Here is an 18,790-nt window from a genome sequence, read left to right as displayed (position 1 = left end):
GGTGTGATATTTCCCCTGGGATGCTTTGCCAACTTTACGATACAGGTAGATACATAGATAGCTTTAACTGGATGTGTGTCTCAAGCACCCGAGAGACTTACAAATAATTTCCCCGAATTTTTGAGGTGAGGGTGAGGACTGCAACTTTTCCAACCTGTCCGCCAAGTTACAATCAAGGGCGCCCTCTATCAAATAATGATAAAATGTCAGGTAGTCTCCATGCTAATGCGTACAATACGTGCGTGTCTTACTACATTCTCGGCCCGAACGCTGATGAAGAAAACACGCCTGACAGGAATGTTGTCTCGACTTGATGTAACCAAATTTCACTTCACGGCGTGATCGTTGTTTTTTCAAAATATCAGTATAAATGAGGTTATTATGTCGGTCCTGAAGTTGTGACTTACATGTAGCTACATCTTATTACAGCTTTGTTCTTGAAAGGTAATTTCGTTCAAAAGAGATAGGCCTAGGCCAAAACTGTAGGCCCCATTGACATCCGTACAGTAGCGTGGGCCACGGGCCCAGGCCGGCGAGATCGAGATAAACTTTCAGCATTGTTCAGGGTTTGCCCAATTACCGTAATTCAGGCAGACCATTTCCCACTTGTCCTTGACCATGTTCACACGTCCGCTGGTTTCTATCACATCCTGGTTGTGTGGTAAGTATTGTTTCATCCTATTCTCGGAGTTACTTCAGGACTCTGTCATGTGTTTGGACGTGTCCGTTTGTAAATTGTAGGGCCTCCTGACACTGTTTTGTGTGGGAAACAGAACAGGTCACTATTGTGTACATGTAGGTACTAGGTGATCATGGTGCTTCTCTTTGGACATTCATTCATAAATCATACTTCATAGTTCATATGGTAGGCAAATCTATTAACAATTGTATCTTAAGAGCTGCATGAATGCTTGTGGAAGTTGTGGCTTATCGTTCTGCCTCTCTGTAGTAACATGTCCAAGACAACCAGCCCCATTGACATTGTACATTACATGTACAGATGTATGTATGTATGTAACATGTCTTTTCATTAGTCTTTTCTTATTTGTAAAATAATGTCAGGACATAAGGTAGAAATGCAACAAATTTTATTGTTATGGAAAGAGTTCCATATTGCATACGTTTTTTTGAAATTGTGCAAATTTGAAATGTGCGTGTGCAATTTCTAAATTATGCTCAACCACGGATACATGTACATGTTTTGCCATAAAAATTGTGCACAGAGATAAATATTGTGTGAACCACAGGCAACAGTCTACTCGTATCCAAGTGACTGACATCAACTACATGTTTTGCATGATTTTGTTTGGTCTGTTTTGCGCGTGATGTGTGTGCTGCATGTACAGCGTGGCACGTACTTACAATGTATGGGGCCAGAGCATGGTCACCCATGAGAAATTTCACCATTTAAGCATTTTGATGAATCTTTGCCATGTGAAACAATTAAATTCCCCCATTGACATTTAATTCGGGAAATTCTTAAAGCCATATGTACATGTATTTACATGTATGATTATAACGATGAACAAAGAAATTGACTTGAGCGGGATTTGAACCTGCGACCTCTGGAATACTGTACCAGTGCTCTACCAACTGAGCTGACCCAGCCGTATGTTAGTGGTTCTTCCCATTTGTCTTGATATCTCTGTTCGGGGGGCGCTAGCCAGAAGCTAGCGCCCCCCGAACAGAGATATTGATTCCTGATATATAATTTTAGGGAAAATTATTAATGTCTATACATTTAAAATCTTCCTATTTTGACCATGAAGTATCCAGTATACTTCATTACCTGTGTGGGCCACGTGGCCCATTTACCCTTTTACCCATTTGTCACTTTGCCCATGTGCTACCAGTACTTTATTTACAGTATATTACAGTACTTTCAAAAGTAAGCTGAAATCTTGTCTACTGTGATAACGCGCCATTCTCTGTACAAACCTTCATCTTGATTAATTATTCCTATGTCGGTCTGTGTCCACTGTTTTCATTCCGTATCGTTCATTTCATCGAGGGTCCGTGATTTTATTCGTTTATCACCTTGTGATTACACAATGTAGAATTTTTGTTTTATTGTTTGTATTATTTGAATGTATTGTATGTCATTTGTTAGATGAGCTAGCCTAACACAAGCCTTTGCTTTGTAGGCGTTTTCCCCCTCTTCTTGGTTTCTTTATGATTATTAATACATTTGTTTGGGTAATACTTCATGACTATTTAATACTGTATTACCATAAATGTCTTCAATGTTAGTTACAACCTACTCCCAGAACGCTGGGGTTCACTGTCCACCGCTTTCTCACAAACGCGGCAGATGACAGATCCTGCAGTTCTGAGGTTACAATAGTTGTAACCTACTGGCAGCTTTGTGGCTTGACTGAATTCAACATTGCGAACTAGGCCAGTCCTGGGTACCCAGGTACCGGTACCTGTACCCACCCATCAATATCAAAACCTGGTTCCATTTTTACGGGCTGGGTACCCGTAAAAAAGTCCATATGTACAAAATGTATGTAAACTTTAAACAGTGAAGGGTACAATTGCTGAAAAATCAATGTGCAGCTGAAAAATCCGGTCCCATGGTCATAGCTCCGCTTCAGAGATTGACAGAGCTGCTTTTCTTACAAATTAAAGGTAACACATTGTTTCAGAAAAAAAGGTTGGGGAGATTCCCCTCAAATGTTTAGAACAATGTGCTGCTTTCTATGTACAAAAACTGAGCCCTGTTTTGGCACATGGTCCACGGGATTTTTCACAATGCCATTTGGTAAGAGTTCTTTATATTTTAAGGGTACCCATGTACATGTACCCGGTATTGACATAAAATGGGTACCGGGTTCCAAAGACACATGTACCGGTAAATGCACACCCCTATTAATAATTAAGAACCCAACAACTTAACTTGAAATGACTCCGCTCAAGTTGTTCAATTCAGTACTACTCACAGCTCCTTCGAAAATAAAAAGGGGATGGGGCTTCCAAACTTAAAGCTAAAAGGAAAATTGAGGAGCCCACACTGCAAGCTTTATGAGAAAAAAATTTGGAACTATTCTGTGGATCCCTTGAAAGGCTTGGGGATGTATTCCACATTTACAAATCAATTGGCAGTGTTCGAGGGTTACAAGTGTAATTATTATGAAAGCATTGTAATAAAATCAGATATTGGCCAAGCAAGATAAATTGTCCTCAATACAATTGAAGTGTTTTGTTGCAATAATGGTACCAGCAAATTTTCAAATTGTACTTTGCCATTTGTTCCAGAATATAAAGACATTAATTGAACACCTGATACTGTGCGTTCTATTGATTTAATTCTCAGACCTTCAAAATATCATTTTGAGAGAAAATTATATAATGGTACATGTGCTTACTATACCGCTATGTACATGGTGTATGTAACTTTGGACTTTTGTGCACTTTTGGAAGTCCTTCTTTTATAGGCATTCTTCAGTTTAAAGTTGTCCATGTTTTTGTCCTTGTCTTTTTTTTACATTTTAGATATGAAATAGGAAACAGGTGCTTTGGCGTTGGAAAGCTTCTGGATACAGGGGTTGAGTTACTATAGTACCGGGTACTTGCTTATCTGAAATCAGACCAGCAAATAATCCACGATTGATGTATTCCATACATGAACATTCAACAGACTTGTATTTGTAATCCCTTGAATTACATGTATGTCAGTTTTTCTGCACCTATTGCTCACTGTGATGTACATGTACACACGTGTATTAGTATGTGTGTATGTACATGTGCTAGCTACATGTACATGTAGGTACATGTACAGACAGTACATCTACATGTAAGTAAACTACATGTTGATAGGTTTCCGGTAGCACCATGGATATCTCTCTTTTTTGAGCATGATAAGGTTCTGAAAAGAACCCAAGGTACTCAACGTTTCAGACAGTGTGCTCTGTCCGTCATCAGGAGAATGTTGACATGAATACATACATCTGTACATGCAAATGTACCAATACATACATGTACAAAATACATGTATTGTGTTTGTTTTACGGGTACATGTACATGTACATATGTAGCTTATATAATGTTGACATACACACTGATGTGGTTATGTACTATTTAAATATAAATGTACCTGTACCTGTAGACTGCGCAATTATCACCTTTGGTTTACACTCTGAATTTCAAAAACAAATAACTGTACTGCAGGTGCAACAGCTTATACATACATACTTCCCATGTACAATGTATGTACACATCCCATGAGTTGGTTTGAAACAGAATAAAATCATATGTCTACATCCCACACACATGTACAGTGTACTTGTACATATAATACAAGTTTGAAGTAAATGCTCAGTAAAGAGGGATGTACACTTGGGGTTGTTGTCGTGTTCATGTACTTGGACTATGATTACTTTGTGTTTGTACTAGTATTTGAATGTGGAAGCCTCTTTCTTTACTGTCAGTATAATGTACATGTATCCATGAATCCTTGTGCAGTGAAATGATGAACTTAGTTCTGACAGGTTAAATGATTCATTGCACATGGATTCAACTTGCGGAAAGGAACATTCCATCCGTCACCTCGTGAAGATATTCCTACCATTTTATGCGTAAATATTTATAATCATTGCTGTGATTAGGGAAAATATAGGACGGGGCTTGATAGACCAATCTATCAAATTACATGTACCAGAATCTGTTGATGAGAGATGCACATGGCAGGCGTACATGTATACTGTATGTACAATAGTACCAATGTGTTTTGTAGTGTTTTATGTACCCGTAATGAAACACAGATTCTGTTTTTTATTGACAGGTATGATGCTGGTAAGATTACCCTAGACAGACAACAATCTGATAGGTTCATGATTTACGTACAGTATTGGATCATCTGGCACAGTCTATGTGCAGGAACTACATACATGTCAATGGTGGCATTAACCAGTAAAACGGTTCAGTCCTCCACATCTGTTCAGTCCTGTGATTTACAGCTTCTACGTACATTGATTCTGAGGAGTCTCAGCAAGTGGAGATGTGACCATGTCCCAAATGGCTTCCATGACATCTGACTTCTGAGCATGTCCTGTGAGTACCGAAGGAGAGATATATTTCTCATCTGCATCCAGCGAGGTTAATAGTTTCCCGCCACTACAAAGCAGCATGAAGAAAGCAAGAGGACCAAAGTTAAAACTCCGATACCGACGTTATTACATCATTCTATTCTCCATAATCCTGTTTGGACTAGTCACCACAGGTATACTTCAGTTCTGGCCACATTTCCTGATGGAAAGCGACGTGGATCACCGTCTTAGATATGTCATTCCGGACCTCTTAAATCTACCAGAGGTCGTCATTTCCAAAAATATACAGCTGCCGGAAAAAGGCGACTTAAAATGCCGTTACTACAACTGCTTTGATGTTTATCGGTGTGGTTATAACCTGAATCGTATTGGTGTGTATATTTATCCTTTACTGAAATACATCGATGAAGATGGGGTTGAGATTACGAACAGAATATCCAAGGAATTTTATGAGATTCTTATGACAATAGCAGAGAGTCCATACTTCACTGCAGACCCAGAGAAAGCTTGTTTGTTTGTGCCTGCTGTTGACTTTTTGAATCAGGACTCCACCAGAGTTCAGGAAACGGGACAAGTCCTGGCTCAACTTCCCAAGTAAGTGTTCTGCTCAAATGTACTATGTACATGTACATGGACTGTATATTTCTTCCGTCATCTTTTGGTACCGGAAATCTCTTTATAGTATGCCTGGTACATACTGATACGTATGTAGATCCTTGTTTTGAAGCAATCCTTTTGACAGTTTAAGTCATGAATTTTAAGATTTATGGCTTTCACGATAGGTTTTTTACAACAGCAGTCTCTGAATTTAAAGTATGGTACACTTACAGTACACCATTGGTCAAATCTCAAAAAAAATTGGACTGTTGTATTATCTTTATTTTTGATTGTTGAAAGAATTGTAAGTTCAACTTGAGTCAATCCTACACATGTACCGGTATTTCCAAGAAAAAACCCAGAAAGCTCTGTTTTCTGGCGATTGTCAGCTGACCATTGTTGGAAAGTACATGTACTTGTACGTATCGTTTGTTAAAAGTAGCTCACCCATCAACATACATGTATGCCAATTTGTGTGTGTACAGTTGTTGTACATGTAGCAGTCTAAATTAACAGATAATACACTTTACATGTACATTGTCTAAAAGCCATAAAAACAATATGTTTTGTCAGCATTTGCCAAACTCATTGAAATTGAAAGAGGAGGGAAACAAGTGGAGAATACAACTTACAATAGAATTTACAACAAGTAGATCAGGTCAAAGTTGAATTTGTTCATATCTGCTGGGCAGATTGACCTTGTATGTACATTGTTCACTCACTAAAGAATATCCTCTGGTCTGTGGATTTTGAGCAAGACAAATTATACTTTCACAGTTGAAAATGAACCATGTTTTTATTGATTTTTCTCAAAGCAGTGATCTGAAAACACGAAAGAGGTCAGTGTAATGGTGACTTGGCTAAACTTGTAAAAAGTTACGCAAAACCCCCCAAAACATTAACAAACTGGTGATGTACCCTGTATTCTCCCTTCAAACTCCATGGGTCTTTGGAGTTACATGTAGGAAGGCTTTCATGTTCAAATGCCACTGCATACATGTACATGTACCGGTATGTGTAGACTGTACCTTGTGCATGTGCATGTAAATCTGTGTGTTTACCCCCACCATGGTAGCACTCTGTAAGTTAATGCTTCCTGGAATGCTAAATCATACCAAAGAGGATTTCTAATCCCTTTTTTTTCTCCTTCATCTGTTCATGTTCAGTTGGTGTGTATTCCATCAGCAACTCACTGTATCTTCACAACCTCTGCCCTGAAGACAGTGATACACTTTTCCTTCCACGCTGATGGAACCTCTCTTTGTGAAAAGAAAAACAGGATTTGTTTTCTGTTGAGTGAAAAAGTGGATGGAATCCACAGACAGTATGGGATTAAGCAGTAAGAGATGGGCGGTCAGGTATTGAATAGAATAAATCCTGTATCTACATGGGGTACAGAAATTGTGCATGTACATGTAGTGGACTGGAGTTAGATCATAGAGCTTGACTAATTATCCAAAGCACGTACTGTACACGTACAATAATGTACAGTACACATGTACATGTACAAATACTCTTACTCGTACATGTATATATGTGTACATGTACAGTGTATGTACAGTGTACATGTACATTGCAGCTCTGTGCATGGAGCTACTATGTATGGGTCTGTTGAACCAGTACATGTGCATGTACGTGTACACAATGTCCTGATATAGTACATGTACATGTACATCGCATACTACAGTGTATGTGTACATGTGCATATATATACATGTACGTTCTTTGAGAAATACAGGATATCTACTGGTACATTGTACAGTGTACATGTAAGTACAAGTATACACATTGTTTTGCTGTATCAATGATACATGTACGTATCAGTTGTGTCTTCAGCTTAACATCATCCCCTATCCTCCCCAATTCCCACTGGTGGTTTTGCCTGATTTAGTAGATGGTCCAGTTACAAAAAGTGCATTGATTTTGGATTGGGTAAGTTACCAATAAAGATGTACTGTTCATGTATGGTACCAGTACTTTACCAGGTGTACTCTTGGAAAAGGTGGATTCACTTACAGGTACATGCATGTACATGTACAGTCTACTTCTAAATGCCCAGGGCAATTGTATGCATTGCTGCTACCAACTGCCACATTGGTGCAGACGGTAAATACATTAAATCCAAGGATTTCAATCCACTCTGTAACATTTGACCTGTGGTTGAAAAAGATTGCACTGTTGGGGGAAGGATGGGACAACAGGTGAAGGAGAAAATCGGATCAGATCGAAATCTGGTTGGGTAATTTGTGCTTCAGTAGATTGTGTTTGGTATGATTTCCAAGCAGCCACATACCAAGTTAGCCTGTTCAACTACATGTACATGTACATGCACTATCCTTTTGGATAGTGCGCTTCATGAAAATCAGTGAAAACACACTCTAGAGTGTGAAGCCCACCTGTTGCTCACTTTTAATTGTAGGTTAAATGTACAGAGACATCAGTGGGACCAGATCCTTAATCTGCACCAATTTCAGTTTCACATATTAATGCTTTGTATTTGGGAAAGCTTGTGTTCTCATCACTACTAATGCTAGAATGCAGGAATATGTACATGTATATGTATACATGTACATGTACATCATTACTGCACATGGAAATCTCTTGGTGTCATTGTTTTTTAACTAAGGAAAAGCTGTTGTTTTGTTACATGTACCTCTAAAAGTTTCTACCGGAATTTTTTTGTGTCTGTTCCGTCTGTACTCTGTGTTGTCTTGTATTTGCAAAGGTTTTTTGTAGGATAATTTCCAATGATTCAGTCATGTCAGTAGGGAATACACTTTGCAGAGTGCACAAGAACATGTACTGTACATGTACATGTAATGCATGTACTGTACAATGTACATGTACTGTGCACATTTCGCACCAAGGCAGATTTGGTGTCTTTTTTCAGTTAGAAATAACATACATGTAATTAATACATACATGTAATCACGTACACTAAAAGAAAATTTTAAAAGAAGATGGCCGACAAGTTGTGAAGTCACAGAAGAGGTTAAAGCATCGATCATGAACATGTTCAGGAATTACTATAGACGACCCTCATTTTGCCCACATGTACAACTTGTATCAGTTGGCAGCTAAAGTATGCAGAAATATTTTGGTTTGTTCTCGATTTCACCCCCAGTTTGTTCAAAATGGACATTTTTCCCATTAATTTTAAATGAGGTTGTATTTTCAGTTAGTATGTATGTAGCACAGGTACTATCAGGTGTTCAGATGTAGCTGTGTGGGATTTGTAACACTTTGTGAAATTCTTTCAGCCACTCGTAGGAAAGACATGACTGTGACATCATAAGAGTAGACCCTATACAAGGCACCGGTATCTTATCCCTCATTCCTAACTGTCCCATCATTCTGCTTGTACCCCTCTGGTTCAGGTGGCATGGAGGTACAAACCATCTCTTATTCAACATGCTGCCAGGATCATCTCCTGATTTCAATACTGCCCTCGATGTCCGACGAGGGAAGTCCCTCTTGGCTGGGGGAGGGTTCTCTACCTGGACGTATCGGCCCAATTTTGACATCAGTATTCCTGTGTATAATCCAGATGTAGCTTCAATTTATTTATCGGCCAAACCGGATGGGTGAGTATGTACATGCACATGTACACTGTGTGCACAAATATTGGGCTTGTTAGCTAACCCTCCTTTTGCTGTAACCATCAATAACAGTCAAAACTTCCTTCCATTTCCCCTGTACAGTACGTAGACATATCATGTGTCACTTGACTGATTTTGACTGATAAGACAACTGTGTTGAGAATGCATCTTTGCATACATGTAGGAGGGATGGCTGGCTAGCTACATGTACCGTAGCCAGTGTACATGTATGCACATGGTAGTTACCATGTGTTGTATTGAAAGTATGATACCAGTGTTACTATATGTCCAAATCTTGTATCCTCAGAAACCAATTTACTAAAGACAATATTACATTAATTTGAAGTTGTTCATAGTCATACAGTTTATGTACTGTCTCTCAGTGTATTCCTGAAGAATGTAATTATTTCATTCACAGTTCCTTATTTAAACTACTAAAAATCTCCTGACTCTGGGAATTTTCTACATACATGTAGAGTCTGTACTTTTGAGTATTTACAGAAATGCTCAAAAAACTTTGTTTAAAACTTTGAAATGAATTTTAGAAGATTCTTCTGTGCTCTTTGACACCATCTAAAAATTCATTTCTAGAAAAAGCATGATGCACCTGTGCAGTTAGTTCATGAATCTACCTGTATGTTGAATACACTCGGCATATTTATCTCCAGTCTGGACTGACAGGGTGAATCTCTGGTTTCCTCTTCGTATCCAAGATAAATTTCCTTCTTGGAAGATCAGTGTTGATGTTTTCCCAAAGGAAACGTTACTCATTTCCCCATTGTTTCCAATTCTCCAATTTGGTTTTCATGTCTAATTTAACCTTTTATTTTACTTTTTCCCCCATCTTCAGCTTTGTTAAACCGTTTTTAGCCATATCTGCACAAGCTGGAATTCACTTAGATTTTAGAGATGAACTTAACGCAATTGCCGCAAACCATAGGGACTTTCTAGTGCTGGACAAATGCCAAGATGTGTCAGCCTCATCCAAAATGTGTAAAGACACAACTCAGTACAACTATCCACACATATTGCAGGTAAGACATCTTGACCTGTTTGGGAAAGGATTATGTTGAACAAAGAAAAGTGACCGACAGAGGATTAGAAAATGGACCAAAGTGAAAAGCCCACCCTGGTTCTGTCCCATCTGAGCTATCCATTTGTGCCTCTCAGCTCTCACAATTTGTTTTTGTGTTCTGGGTACATTTTATCGATCTCACAAAGTGACAAAACTTCCCTATCATGCAAAAGAGACATCTGAGAAAAATGTGTTTTAACATACCCGGCATGACCTTTTTCATCTTAAATTTTTGACCACTTTTGTTTCACGGACTGGAGAATTTTTTTGCATAGTCATGCAAAGTTAAGTTTGAAAAATGCTTAAAATCCACACTAATTTGTGATTTGTTGTTTTGATGAAACAGTAATTCATTAACAAAAGTTTCTTACACTTCGTAAGATTGTAAAACCTGTAGGTCTTACTTTTTCCCCTGTTGAATTTTAATATACGTAGTTTTTGTCACTTTGTGAGATTATATACGCAGTACGCACAAACAACATTGTTACATTTTGTTGCATTCAACATGCACCCAGGTGTTCATGTTCAATATCGTTCGCATACATGCACACAGTATCTTGACATGACCAGAGCTGTGTTTAGTTTCTATTTTTGCCCTGGAACAGAGGAGGTTTTTGCTACTTCATGAGACCAAAAAACTCTAGAGACCGTGCTCTTTGTCAAAGCGTGATGTCATAAAATTATGTTGCAGGTCTATTATATCCATGTACATGTATGCACGCTGCCAAATGTGGCCAGGAATCAAGCCCAATGTCACAGTGTTACATGTACCAATTACACAGACCTGAGAAGTGACTGTTATCTAAAGTGGCTGCTATGATGTGTCGCAAATCAATATGTGTTCTGAGTTTTACATAATACAATTTGAGTATTTTCCACACAGTAGTTCATTTACATTGGGAATGTTTCTTGAAGATTAAGTTTAAGCGGTGCATTTTTACTTCAAAAAGGGAAAAGACAGCAAGAGCAGCAAGTTATGTGAAACATCTCATCCCTCAGTGATGTAGATGATGTTACTATGGTTACAAGCCAATTACGTTAAATTTATATTTAATGAGGTAGGCCTTTTATACGTAAGCCATTAACGATGGAGTTTAGTAAGCAATGCATGATCCAGTAATTTGTGTGTTTCTGGAATCTGCCCCCCCTATTGTTTCATATGAGCAAGCCTTGTCTATATTAGATTCTTCCAAGCTAATTAAGTAGCCAATTAAAAAGGCCTTTTTTGAAGGCTACTCATTACCCGCCATTATTAAGGGATCACACACAATACACCTACATGGTAAAAAAAGAGTGGGGAGAGTTAAGGGACAGTCTATAATTCTCCTTAATTCATCTTGACGGAATTGAATAATGACTTATGGTCACAGTTTTTCTGCGCTTGTTTGGTATCTTGTCTCCGTAATGCTTCTCTATTTGAGTAAGTAAAGATCGCTCTGGGCATTTTTGAAGTCTGAATATTTTACAAATGCCAGTGCACCAGCCGATGTTTGGCAAAACTGCAGGGTATCAGACATACTTAATGATTAGCCTTCCTTCATCCTTTTTGATTGGCCTATAGGAAGCCACATTTTGTATCATTCTTCGACGGTCTCGTCTGGGTCAGGCTGCTCTCAGTGATGCCTTACAAGCTGGATGTATTCCTGTGGTCATGAGTGACACGTATATCATGCCGTTTTCAGAGGTCCTGGATTGGCAAAGGTATGCAGTTAACACAGGATGAGACTTGTTATGTCGGTAATAATATTACTTGCCTCCTGAATCCACTTCTGGTCATGAGGTTATTGCGCAATTTTATTTGCTCAACCTCCATCTTGGTTGTGTCTTTGACATCTATACATGTTCATGTTCATGTATGTGCTTGTCTAAAAACTTGACACACTGAAGGCCTTAGCTTAATTATGCTCCCCTGTGTGTAGGGTCCAAATTGAGGAGAACCTAAACTTGTTCAAGTTTTCAACAGGAATTCAATTTTTAATTTTGTTACATTTTAGGTCCCTTTATTTCTGAGCAGATGAAATGATTAAAAGCTGTACCTGCCATTGTCTGGATGCTCGATTCACTCATTTACATAAACAGTTATTTACTAACCAGTTCTTAAAAGCAAAATCTGCATCTGTGCAGAATATCCTCATTATCACTGGAAATTGCTAAAATCTTTTGTAAAAATCTATTCTTATCTCCATAGAGCTGCCCTCATTGTTGAAGAGGCTTTACTTCCTGATCTACGGTCCATTCTTAACAAGATTCCCCCGTCTCAGATCAAGGAGATGCAGAGACAAGTGCATTTCTATTGGCAACAGTACTTTAAATCCATCAAAGATATCACCTTGACGACACTGCAGATAATTAACGACAGAATGTATCCCTACAGTGCCAAGGACTATGCCTACTGGAATGAGCCTAGACCACGAGTGAGTTTTGAAATGTCAAGGACTTAATCCAGTTACAACATGGAAGTCCAGTTTTCAGGAAAGAAAGTTTTCAAGTGTGGCTTGTTAGATTTATTGTTGTTTGTGTCCTTCAGATTCTGGGTACAAGACCGCTGTAGTAATGCAGTAGCAGATAATCTTTGGAAAATGCTAGTCCTCTCCATACATGTTATAGTCTGTAACTATTGAAAATGTGTTTAATCCATGTTAAGGGTTGACTCCTTCCCTGGTGACCATAACCACATGTATCTGAATGCAAATAATCATACTGCATGTTAACCAGTGAATGCACCTTCACAATGCCTGTTGCTAGGAGAACATGCACTAATACATGTATATCACCATGGTTACCATGTATGCAAAGTGTTAAGATTGAGATTGTTGGCAAGGTTAAGAACTTATCGTGCATATTTGAAAGTAAAACAGTGAAAACAACGTATTTTTCTGTTATAGGTTGGTGTCATCAGCCCGCTGTTTTTGCCGTTGATCCCACCCAAGTCTGAAGGTTTCACAGCTGTAGTTCTGACTTTTGATCGTGAGGAGAGCTTGTTTGAAGTCATTCGTCGTATCTCACAGACACCTAGTCTCTCCAAGGTTCTGGTTGTCTGGAACAACCAGGAGAAATCCCCCCCGGCAGGTGAGGATGAACCGTCATTGTCAAGTTGTAGATCTGTCCGAATTCCAAAATATTCTCTGAATCTATTTTGTTTTCGGAATGTCATATTTGTTTCTATATTACTGAGAAATATTCTAGTCACTCTACACAATTTTGAAGAAAGGAAACTAGAAGTCTCTTTACTCATCACCCCCATGAATTTATTCGGACACCGTTGATGCAGGTGAAAAACTAGAGAAAAATACATACTCACATTAAGTAATACATTATTAAAGTATAAATGAAATCCACAATCAGACAATTACGTAAATTCAGAAAAACTTAACCAATCACAAAGAAGTAGGAGCTATTCGGCAGCATTATCAGTCACCGTGTTGGTCGAAAGCGTGGACCCACCTGAATAAAAAAATGCTCCACGCCCGACTACGTAGCAAATGGGCAATCAAAGAGAGTGATTGAGGTGAGTGAGGGAGGTGAGACTGGATTACATGGGGACTATCATGTAATTTGTGAATCCAAACAAGGGAAATATTCAGTGAAGGAAAAATATTATGCAACAGAGTAAAAGACAAAGCGGTGATGATAACAATTCGGCTGAGATTGAAATGGCAAGCCCTCTAAATACATGAATTGTCAAGCTTTTAGAGAGTACTGAAATGTAGTACATCGGTTAAGGAATAACAGTGTCAACTCTATTCTTTAGGATGCAGGTAATTTCAGAAATTAGGGGTCCATTTTTTTGTGTCCCTGTCACATCTGACATGATTCGGTAAGTTCAGAACACATTTTCTAATTTTCAACAGTGATGAATTATTGCAAATTACCAGCCAAACAAATAGTAATACTTTGAAATCAATTCTGATGATATTTCTGTGTCAAATTACTAAGGTCAGATGTAACAGGGATACAAAAATGTCACACTTTTGGACTCCTAATTTCTGGAATTACCCATGTACAGTATTATTTGTGTGTTTTCCCTTACTTTGTGAATATTTTACCATGTTCATGGTAACCTTTTACTTCATGAGGTGATTATTGGTATTATTATTGCTGGATTGAATAGTTTCTCTGCCAAGGAACCATGTTTGTTGGTGAAATAGCTGGACTACATGTACATGTATATTTAGCATATATAAATAAGTTATCAGTATCCCGGGAAAGCAGGTTAGACCTTCTTTTTTTCTAATTGCCCTTTTGGTGTGGAAATGAGTTGGCTGTCCGGGACCAATTATCATGGGTAACTTTCACAAGTAAAAATAGATTGGTGATGTCTGTATTGATAAGTACAATCTTTTCTGAAATGTGGTTCTCAAAATGCAATAACTTACATGCAAGTGTGCACATCAATTTGAATTCTCACACAGGTGCTTTTTATGTTCCAAGGGCCACACACTTTGATACAGCAAGAAAAAATATGTGTAGGTTTAACATCTACTCCAAGTGGAAATATAGCAATAATATGAATAGCTTGCTTACAGAAATTTTGTCCTTGCACTGTATTTGCGTTGAATTTGGCTTCCTAATCTGTATTTTCTTTTACATAAAGGAAGATGACATCAGGAAATTGACTTTTTGTTTCATTAACCCTTCCTGTTTCCTGATGAGTATAACATACATGTGTATTGAGGGAACATAAGGCACTTGGTGTTTTCAAAGACCTGGATATTTTAAATTCACATCTTATTTGAAAAATCATTGAATCATGATGAAATATGGGAATTGCTGACAATGGAAAGTAAATGAAGTTTCTTGTAATAGCTGATTTTTCTTCTAGTTTGCACCATTCAAACTGAAACAATAACATGTTTTGCTTAGCTTTTTTCTGTTCATCTACTGTTTGACAGTATTCATAACAGTCAAAAGACAGAAAGGAAACAAGACAGAATAAATTTAGTGTACTCCAGTTAACTAGGATACGAATACAAGCCCTGAGCTTGACCAAGAGAGGGCATAGTGTTCCTTCCAACAGAGGCTCCATAGGTGGGAACTGCACTTGGCTGGTCTATGAAATACGCATGTTATGGTTGCACCCTTGGTCCCTCCCCATCAACATGGCTCTTTTCAACTGATGAGAGGGTGCTTCTGCTCAAGGTGGATGGCGTATCAAAACAACTAAACAAGAATTCAATAAATGTGATCAAAGGCAGATTTTTAATTGTGTGAATAAAGAGTGGCAAAGTTTGTCTCACTTTGGCTAATTCCTGTCAGACAATTCCAGTCAGCAGTTTTTGGATCTCTTTACAGTTGAGAAATGGCCCAAGATAAACAAGCCACTGAAAGTTGTGCAAACCAAAGAGAACAAGTTGAGTAATCGCTTCTATCCCTACGATGAGATTGAGACAGAATGTGTCTTGGCTATCGATGATGACATCGTCATGCTGACTCCAGATGAGCTGGAATTTGGCTATGAGGTAAAGCAATGCATGAAAGTTGTTATTTATTTCTCACAATAATTCCTCAAAACTGTTCACAGCAGTGTCAGTGAGTCTGCAAGGGTAAAAAATAGCCAGCGTATAGAGTCACTTATTATGGTGGGAGGCAAATTGAAAACAGATATTGAGGGGAAAAAACAGCAGGAATAGAAATTATAAACCCAGTCCACATGTCAGCCTGGGCTGATTCAAGTCACAGTGTTGAATGACGAGGAAATTGTCCTTGTAATAAAAACCTCATAACAACAGTTGTAACTGTGAAAGAGGATAGAGTTGATGTATCTGTCTCTACTATAATGAAAGACATAATACACGTACAGTATGTATTCCAGCTACCCACTTACAACATTCTTAATAACGGGTTTGCCTTACACAGACGTATTTTCATAACACTGTATGCTCAGTGTTTGTCCAAGAGCTTGCAAAAAAAAATTCGCAAGCTTACTCGGGTGTTACTCGAACCCATAACCTCCCACTTGTGCAAATATTTTAACCACTCGACCTTGGGGTTGGCTGGGCAGTCTGAGTCCCTGACCCAAAGCACATCTTGAAATTGCTTTAACCACTTCCTGCCGGGGAGTTATCAATGTTGATGATGCTGGGCCGGGATATTTATCATTTTTTTCTGTTTTCAAAATTCTTTTAAAATTCCTATCTTCATTTACTGGACACTTACAAACACATGAGGGACTGTCTGGTGGCCCCTCTAGCCTGACAGACAAATCTATGGACGCCTGAGTATTTCAGCCAGGCTTGCAGCCTTGTAAAAAAAGCCCAGATTGTGTGGTGTTATAAAACTTTCTTTGGTTGTGTCAGTTGTGTGAGTGTGCTGCTGACCTCTTTTCAATAGGGGCCAGATTAACATGCAGTGGTACTATGTGGCTCATTGCTGCGGTGGTAGAGCGCTTTTGTTTGCGGTGGTAATCCGCTCTCTCTAAATGCCCCAAACCTTGGTATACTGTTTCAAAACAAGGCTGGATTATCTCCACTTTTGAGAGTGAAAAAATGTCAATAATGCCCAGCAGCTTGGTCTTTTGTTCTGAGTACGGTCTTTTGTTACAAGGCCCTGTTCCCTTTGTCTGAGTGCGGACACCGTGGCCACGCATATAAAGCATACGTGTCCGGATCCAGAATCCCCGGCAGGAAGTGGTTAACATGTCATCATGGTTAGTAGAACTTAAAAACATGTAACTTGTTTGATTTGTAACTCTAGGTATGGAGGGAGTTTCCGGATCGTCTGATTGGTTATCCAGCTAGACTTCATCTATGGGATGAGACTTTACTCAAATGGAAATACGAGTCAGAATGGACGAATGACATCTCTATAGTGCTCACTGGAGCAGCGTTTTATCATAAGGTATGACCTCTGATGACCCAGGTCAGGCCAGTGTAGCTTTTCGTTTAATGATCTGGGTTCCAATCCCATGTCTCCATGTGTTTCAAGGTGTGTTGTTGTAAAAGGCTTGGCATTTTCTTTCTTGAAATAGTTGGATGGAGGCTTGAAAAGGTCTCTGCCCATCCGAGTTTCCCTTAATCTTTTTATCAGTTTTTGGAGTGTGAGAGTGACAAGGGTACTCCACGCCTACATGTAGTCATTAGCCAATCACAGGTCAGATAATGTCTGATGGTAGGTCACAGGGTTAGCAAAGGCAAAGATAGTTGAATAGCTTAATACTGGTAAACTTATGTCCACTTGTTATTGAGTTGTGAAGACTTGATGTATATGACTTACTTGTTAATTGGTAAGATTAGAATATAAACTAACTATAAACTAAAAACTCCTCCTTTCGACAAGAAGGGCTTGTCTGGTATCCTTCTCATTTTTACCAAAGTCAGTTGTGGCAACAGCGTGTCTTTTTCTTATACCATATTAAACAAATCCATGCATTTATTATTTTTTCCCCTATGTCTAGTATTTTAGCTATTTATACACACACAAGATGTCAGCCCACATCAAGTCATGGGTGGACGATCACATGAACTGTGAGGATCTTGCCATGAACTTCCTCATCTCAAACGCTACGGGCAAACCCCCAATGAAGGTCACCCCTCGTAAGAAGTTCAAGTGTCCTGAATGTTCCAACATCATCTCAGCCGACCTTACCCATATGGTGGAACGTTCTGAATGTGTCTCAGAGTTTGCCAAAATGTATGGGATGGTGCCACTTAAGACGGTGCAATACCGTGCAGATCCAGTCTTGTATAAGGACGATGTACCTTCAGAGCTGAAACGATTTCCTGATGTGGGAAGCTTATAGCACTTACTTAAAAGTGTAGGTACTTTCAGTCTTTACAGTCAGGAGTTTTGTCAAATTTAAAAAGTCATCTTGTTTAAGATTCCTCATTAATGTGAAAAAACTTCAAGAGACTTTTCAAGTTGGTAGGTTAAATATAAATATGCATATGTGCTGACCCAAACTTGGATTCGATTTGTTTTACTTACTATGCAATTGTTCTAGTTTGCTTTTAAAGCAAAAGTTTAGCATAATCCTGATAATTTGAAGACATTCAATGTCATAAATTCCATCAAAAATCTTTCAGAAATGTTACTGTTTCGTAAAGACTTTTTGAGAGTAATTGATACTATGAATAACGAAAGTTTTTACCATACACAGAAAAAGATGAGCTTGATTGGACAGCCAGTTTTTGGACAAAAGGTTTTCAACTTTTTTAAAGCAGTCTGCATATGCTAGGCATTGTGTTGACTTATATGTGAATGATTTAAAGACAAATTTTTACCATAGCAGTACTTTTAGGCAGCAGAACTGTTTGTATTTCACCTTTGGGTTTCTGATATCCAATACTTGCCCTGTTTGATGGGGCTGTCAAATGGTTTCTGTACTTTTTGTTAATAAATGATGAAAATATCCAATATTACCCATGTACCGCTACGGTTACATACGTGAGATATTTTTCTGAACCACTTCACATCAGATGACATTGAAATCAGCAGGATATCCATTGCGGCAAATTTGGTATGCCATGTCGGCT

General features: G+C 38.5%; 1 protein-coding gene across 2 annotated transcripts; it reads left to right on the top strand.

Annotated features, from left to right (window-relative positions):
• Window positions 1–235: 235 nt before the first annotated feature.
• LOC110981069 (exostosin-2-like) lies at window positions 236–18,673 on the top strand. 2 transcript variants are annotated; one of them, XM_022238280.2, is made up of 10 exons: window positions 236–444; window positions 4,784–5,642; window positions 9,023–9,229; window positions 10,095–10,278; window positions 11,881–12,020; window positions 12,508–12,733; window positions 13,205–13,388; window positions 15,612–15,778; window positions 17,013–17,156; window positions 17,713–18,673. In XM_022238280.2, exons 2-10 carry the CDS (start codon window positions 5,128–5,130, stop codon window positions 18,055–18,057), a joined length of 2,112 nt encoding a protein of 703 aa, XP_022093972.2. In that variant the 5' UTR covers window positions 236–444; window positions 4,784–5,127; the 3' UTR covers window positions 18,058–18,673. The 2 variants fall into 2 exon arrangements, with proteins under 2 accessions (XP_022093972.2, XP_022093971.2); XM_022238279.2 differs by having other exon boundaries at window positions 236–661.
• The last annotated feature ends 117 nt before the right edge of the window (window positions 18,674–18,790 follow it).

Source organism: Acanthaster planci, linkage group LG03 (assembly GCF_054643075.1).
Source record: "Acanthaster planci isolate LZ-2023a linkage group LG03, COTS_SCS, whole genome shotgun sequence".
Classification (NCBI taxonomy): domain Eukaryota; kingdom Metazoa; phylum Echinodermata; class Asteroidea; order Valvatida; family Acanthasteridae; genus Acanthaster; species Acanthaster planci.
Note: the sequence above shows the minus strand (reverse complement) of the source record. Positions and strands in the feature narration are given on the sequence as shown.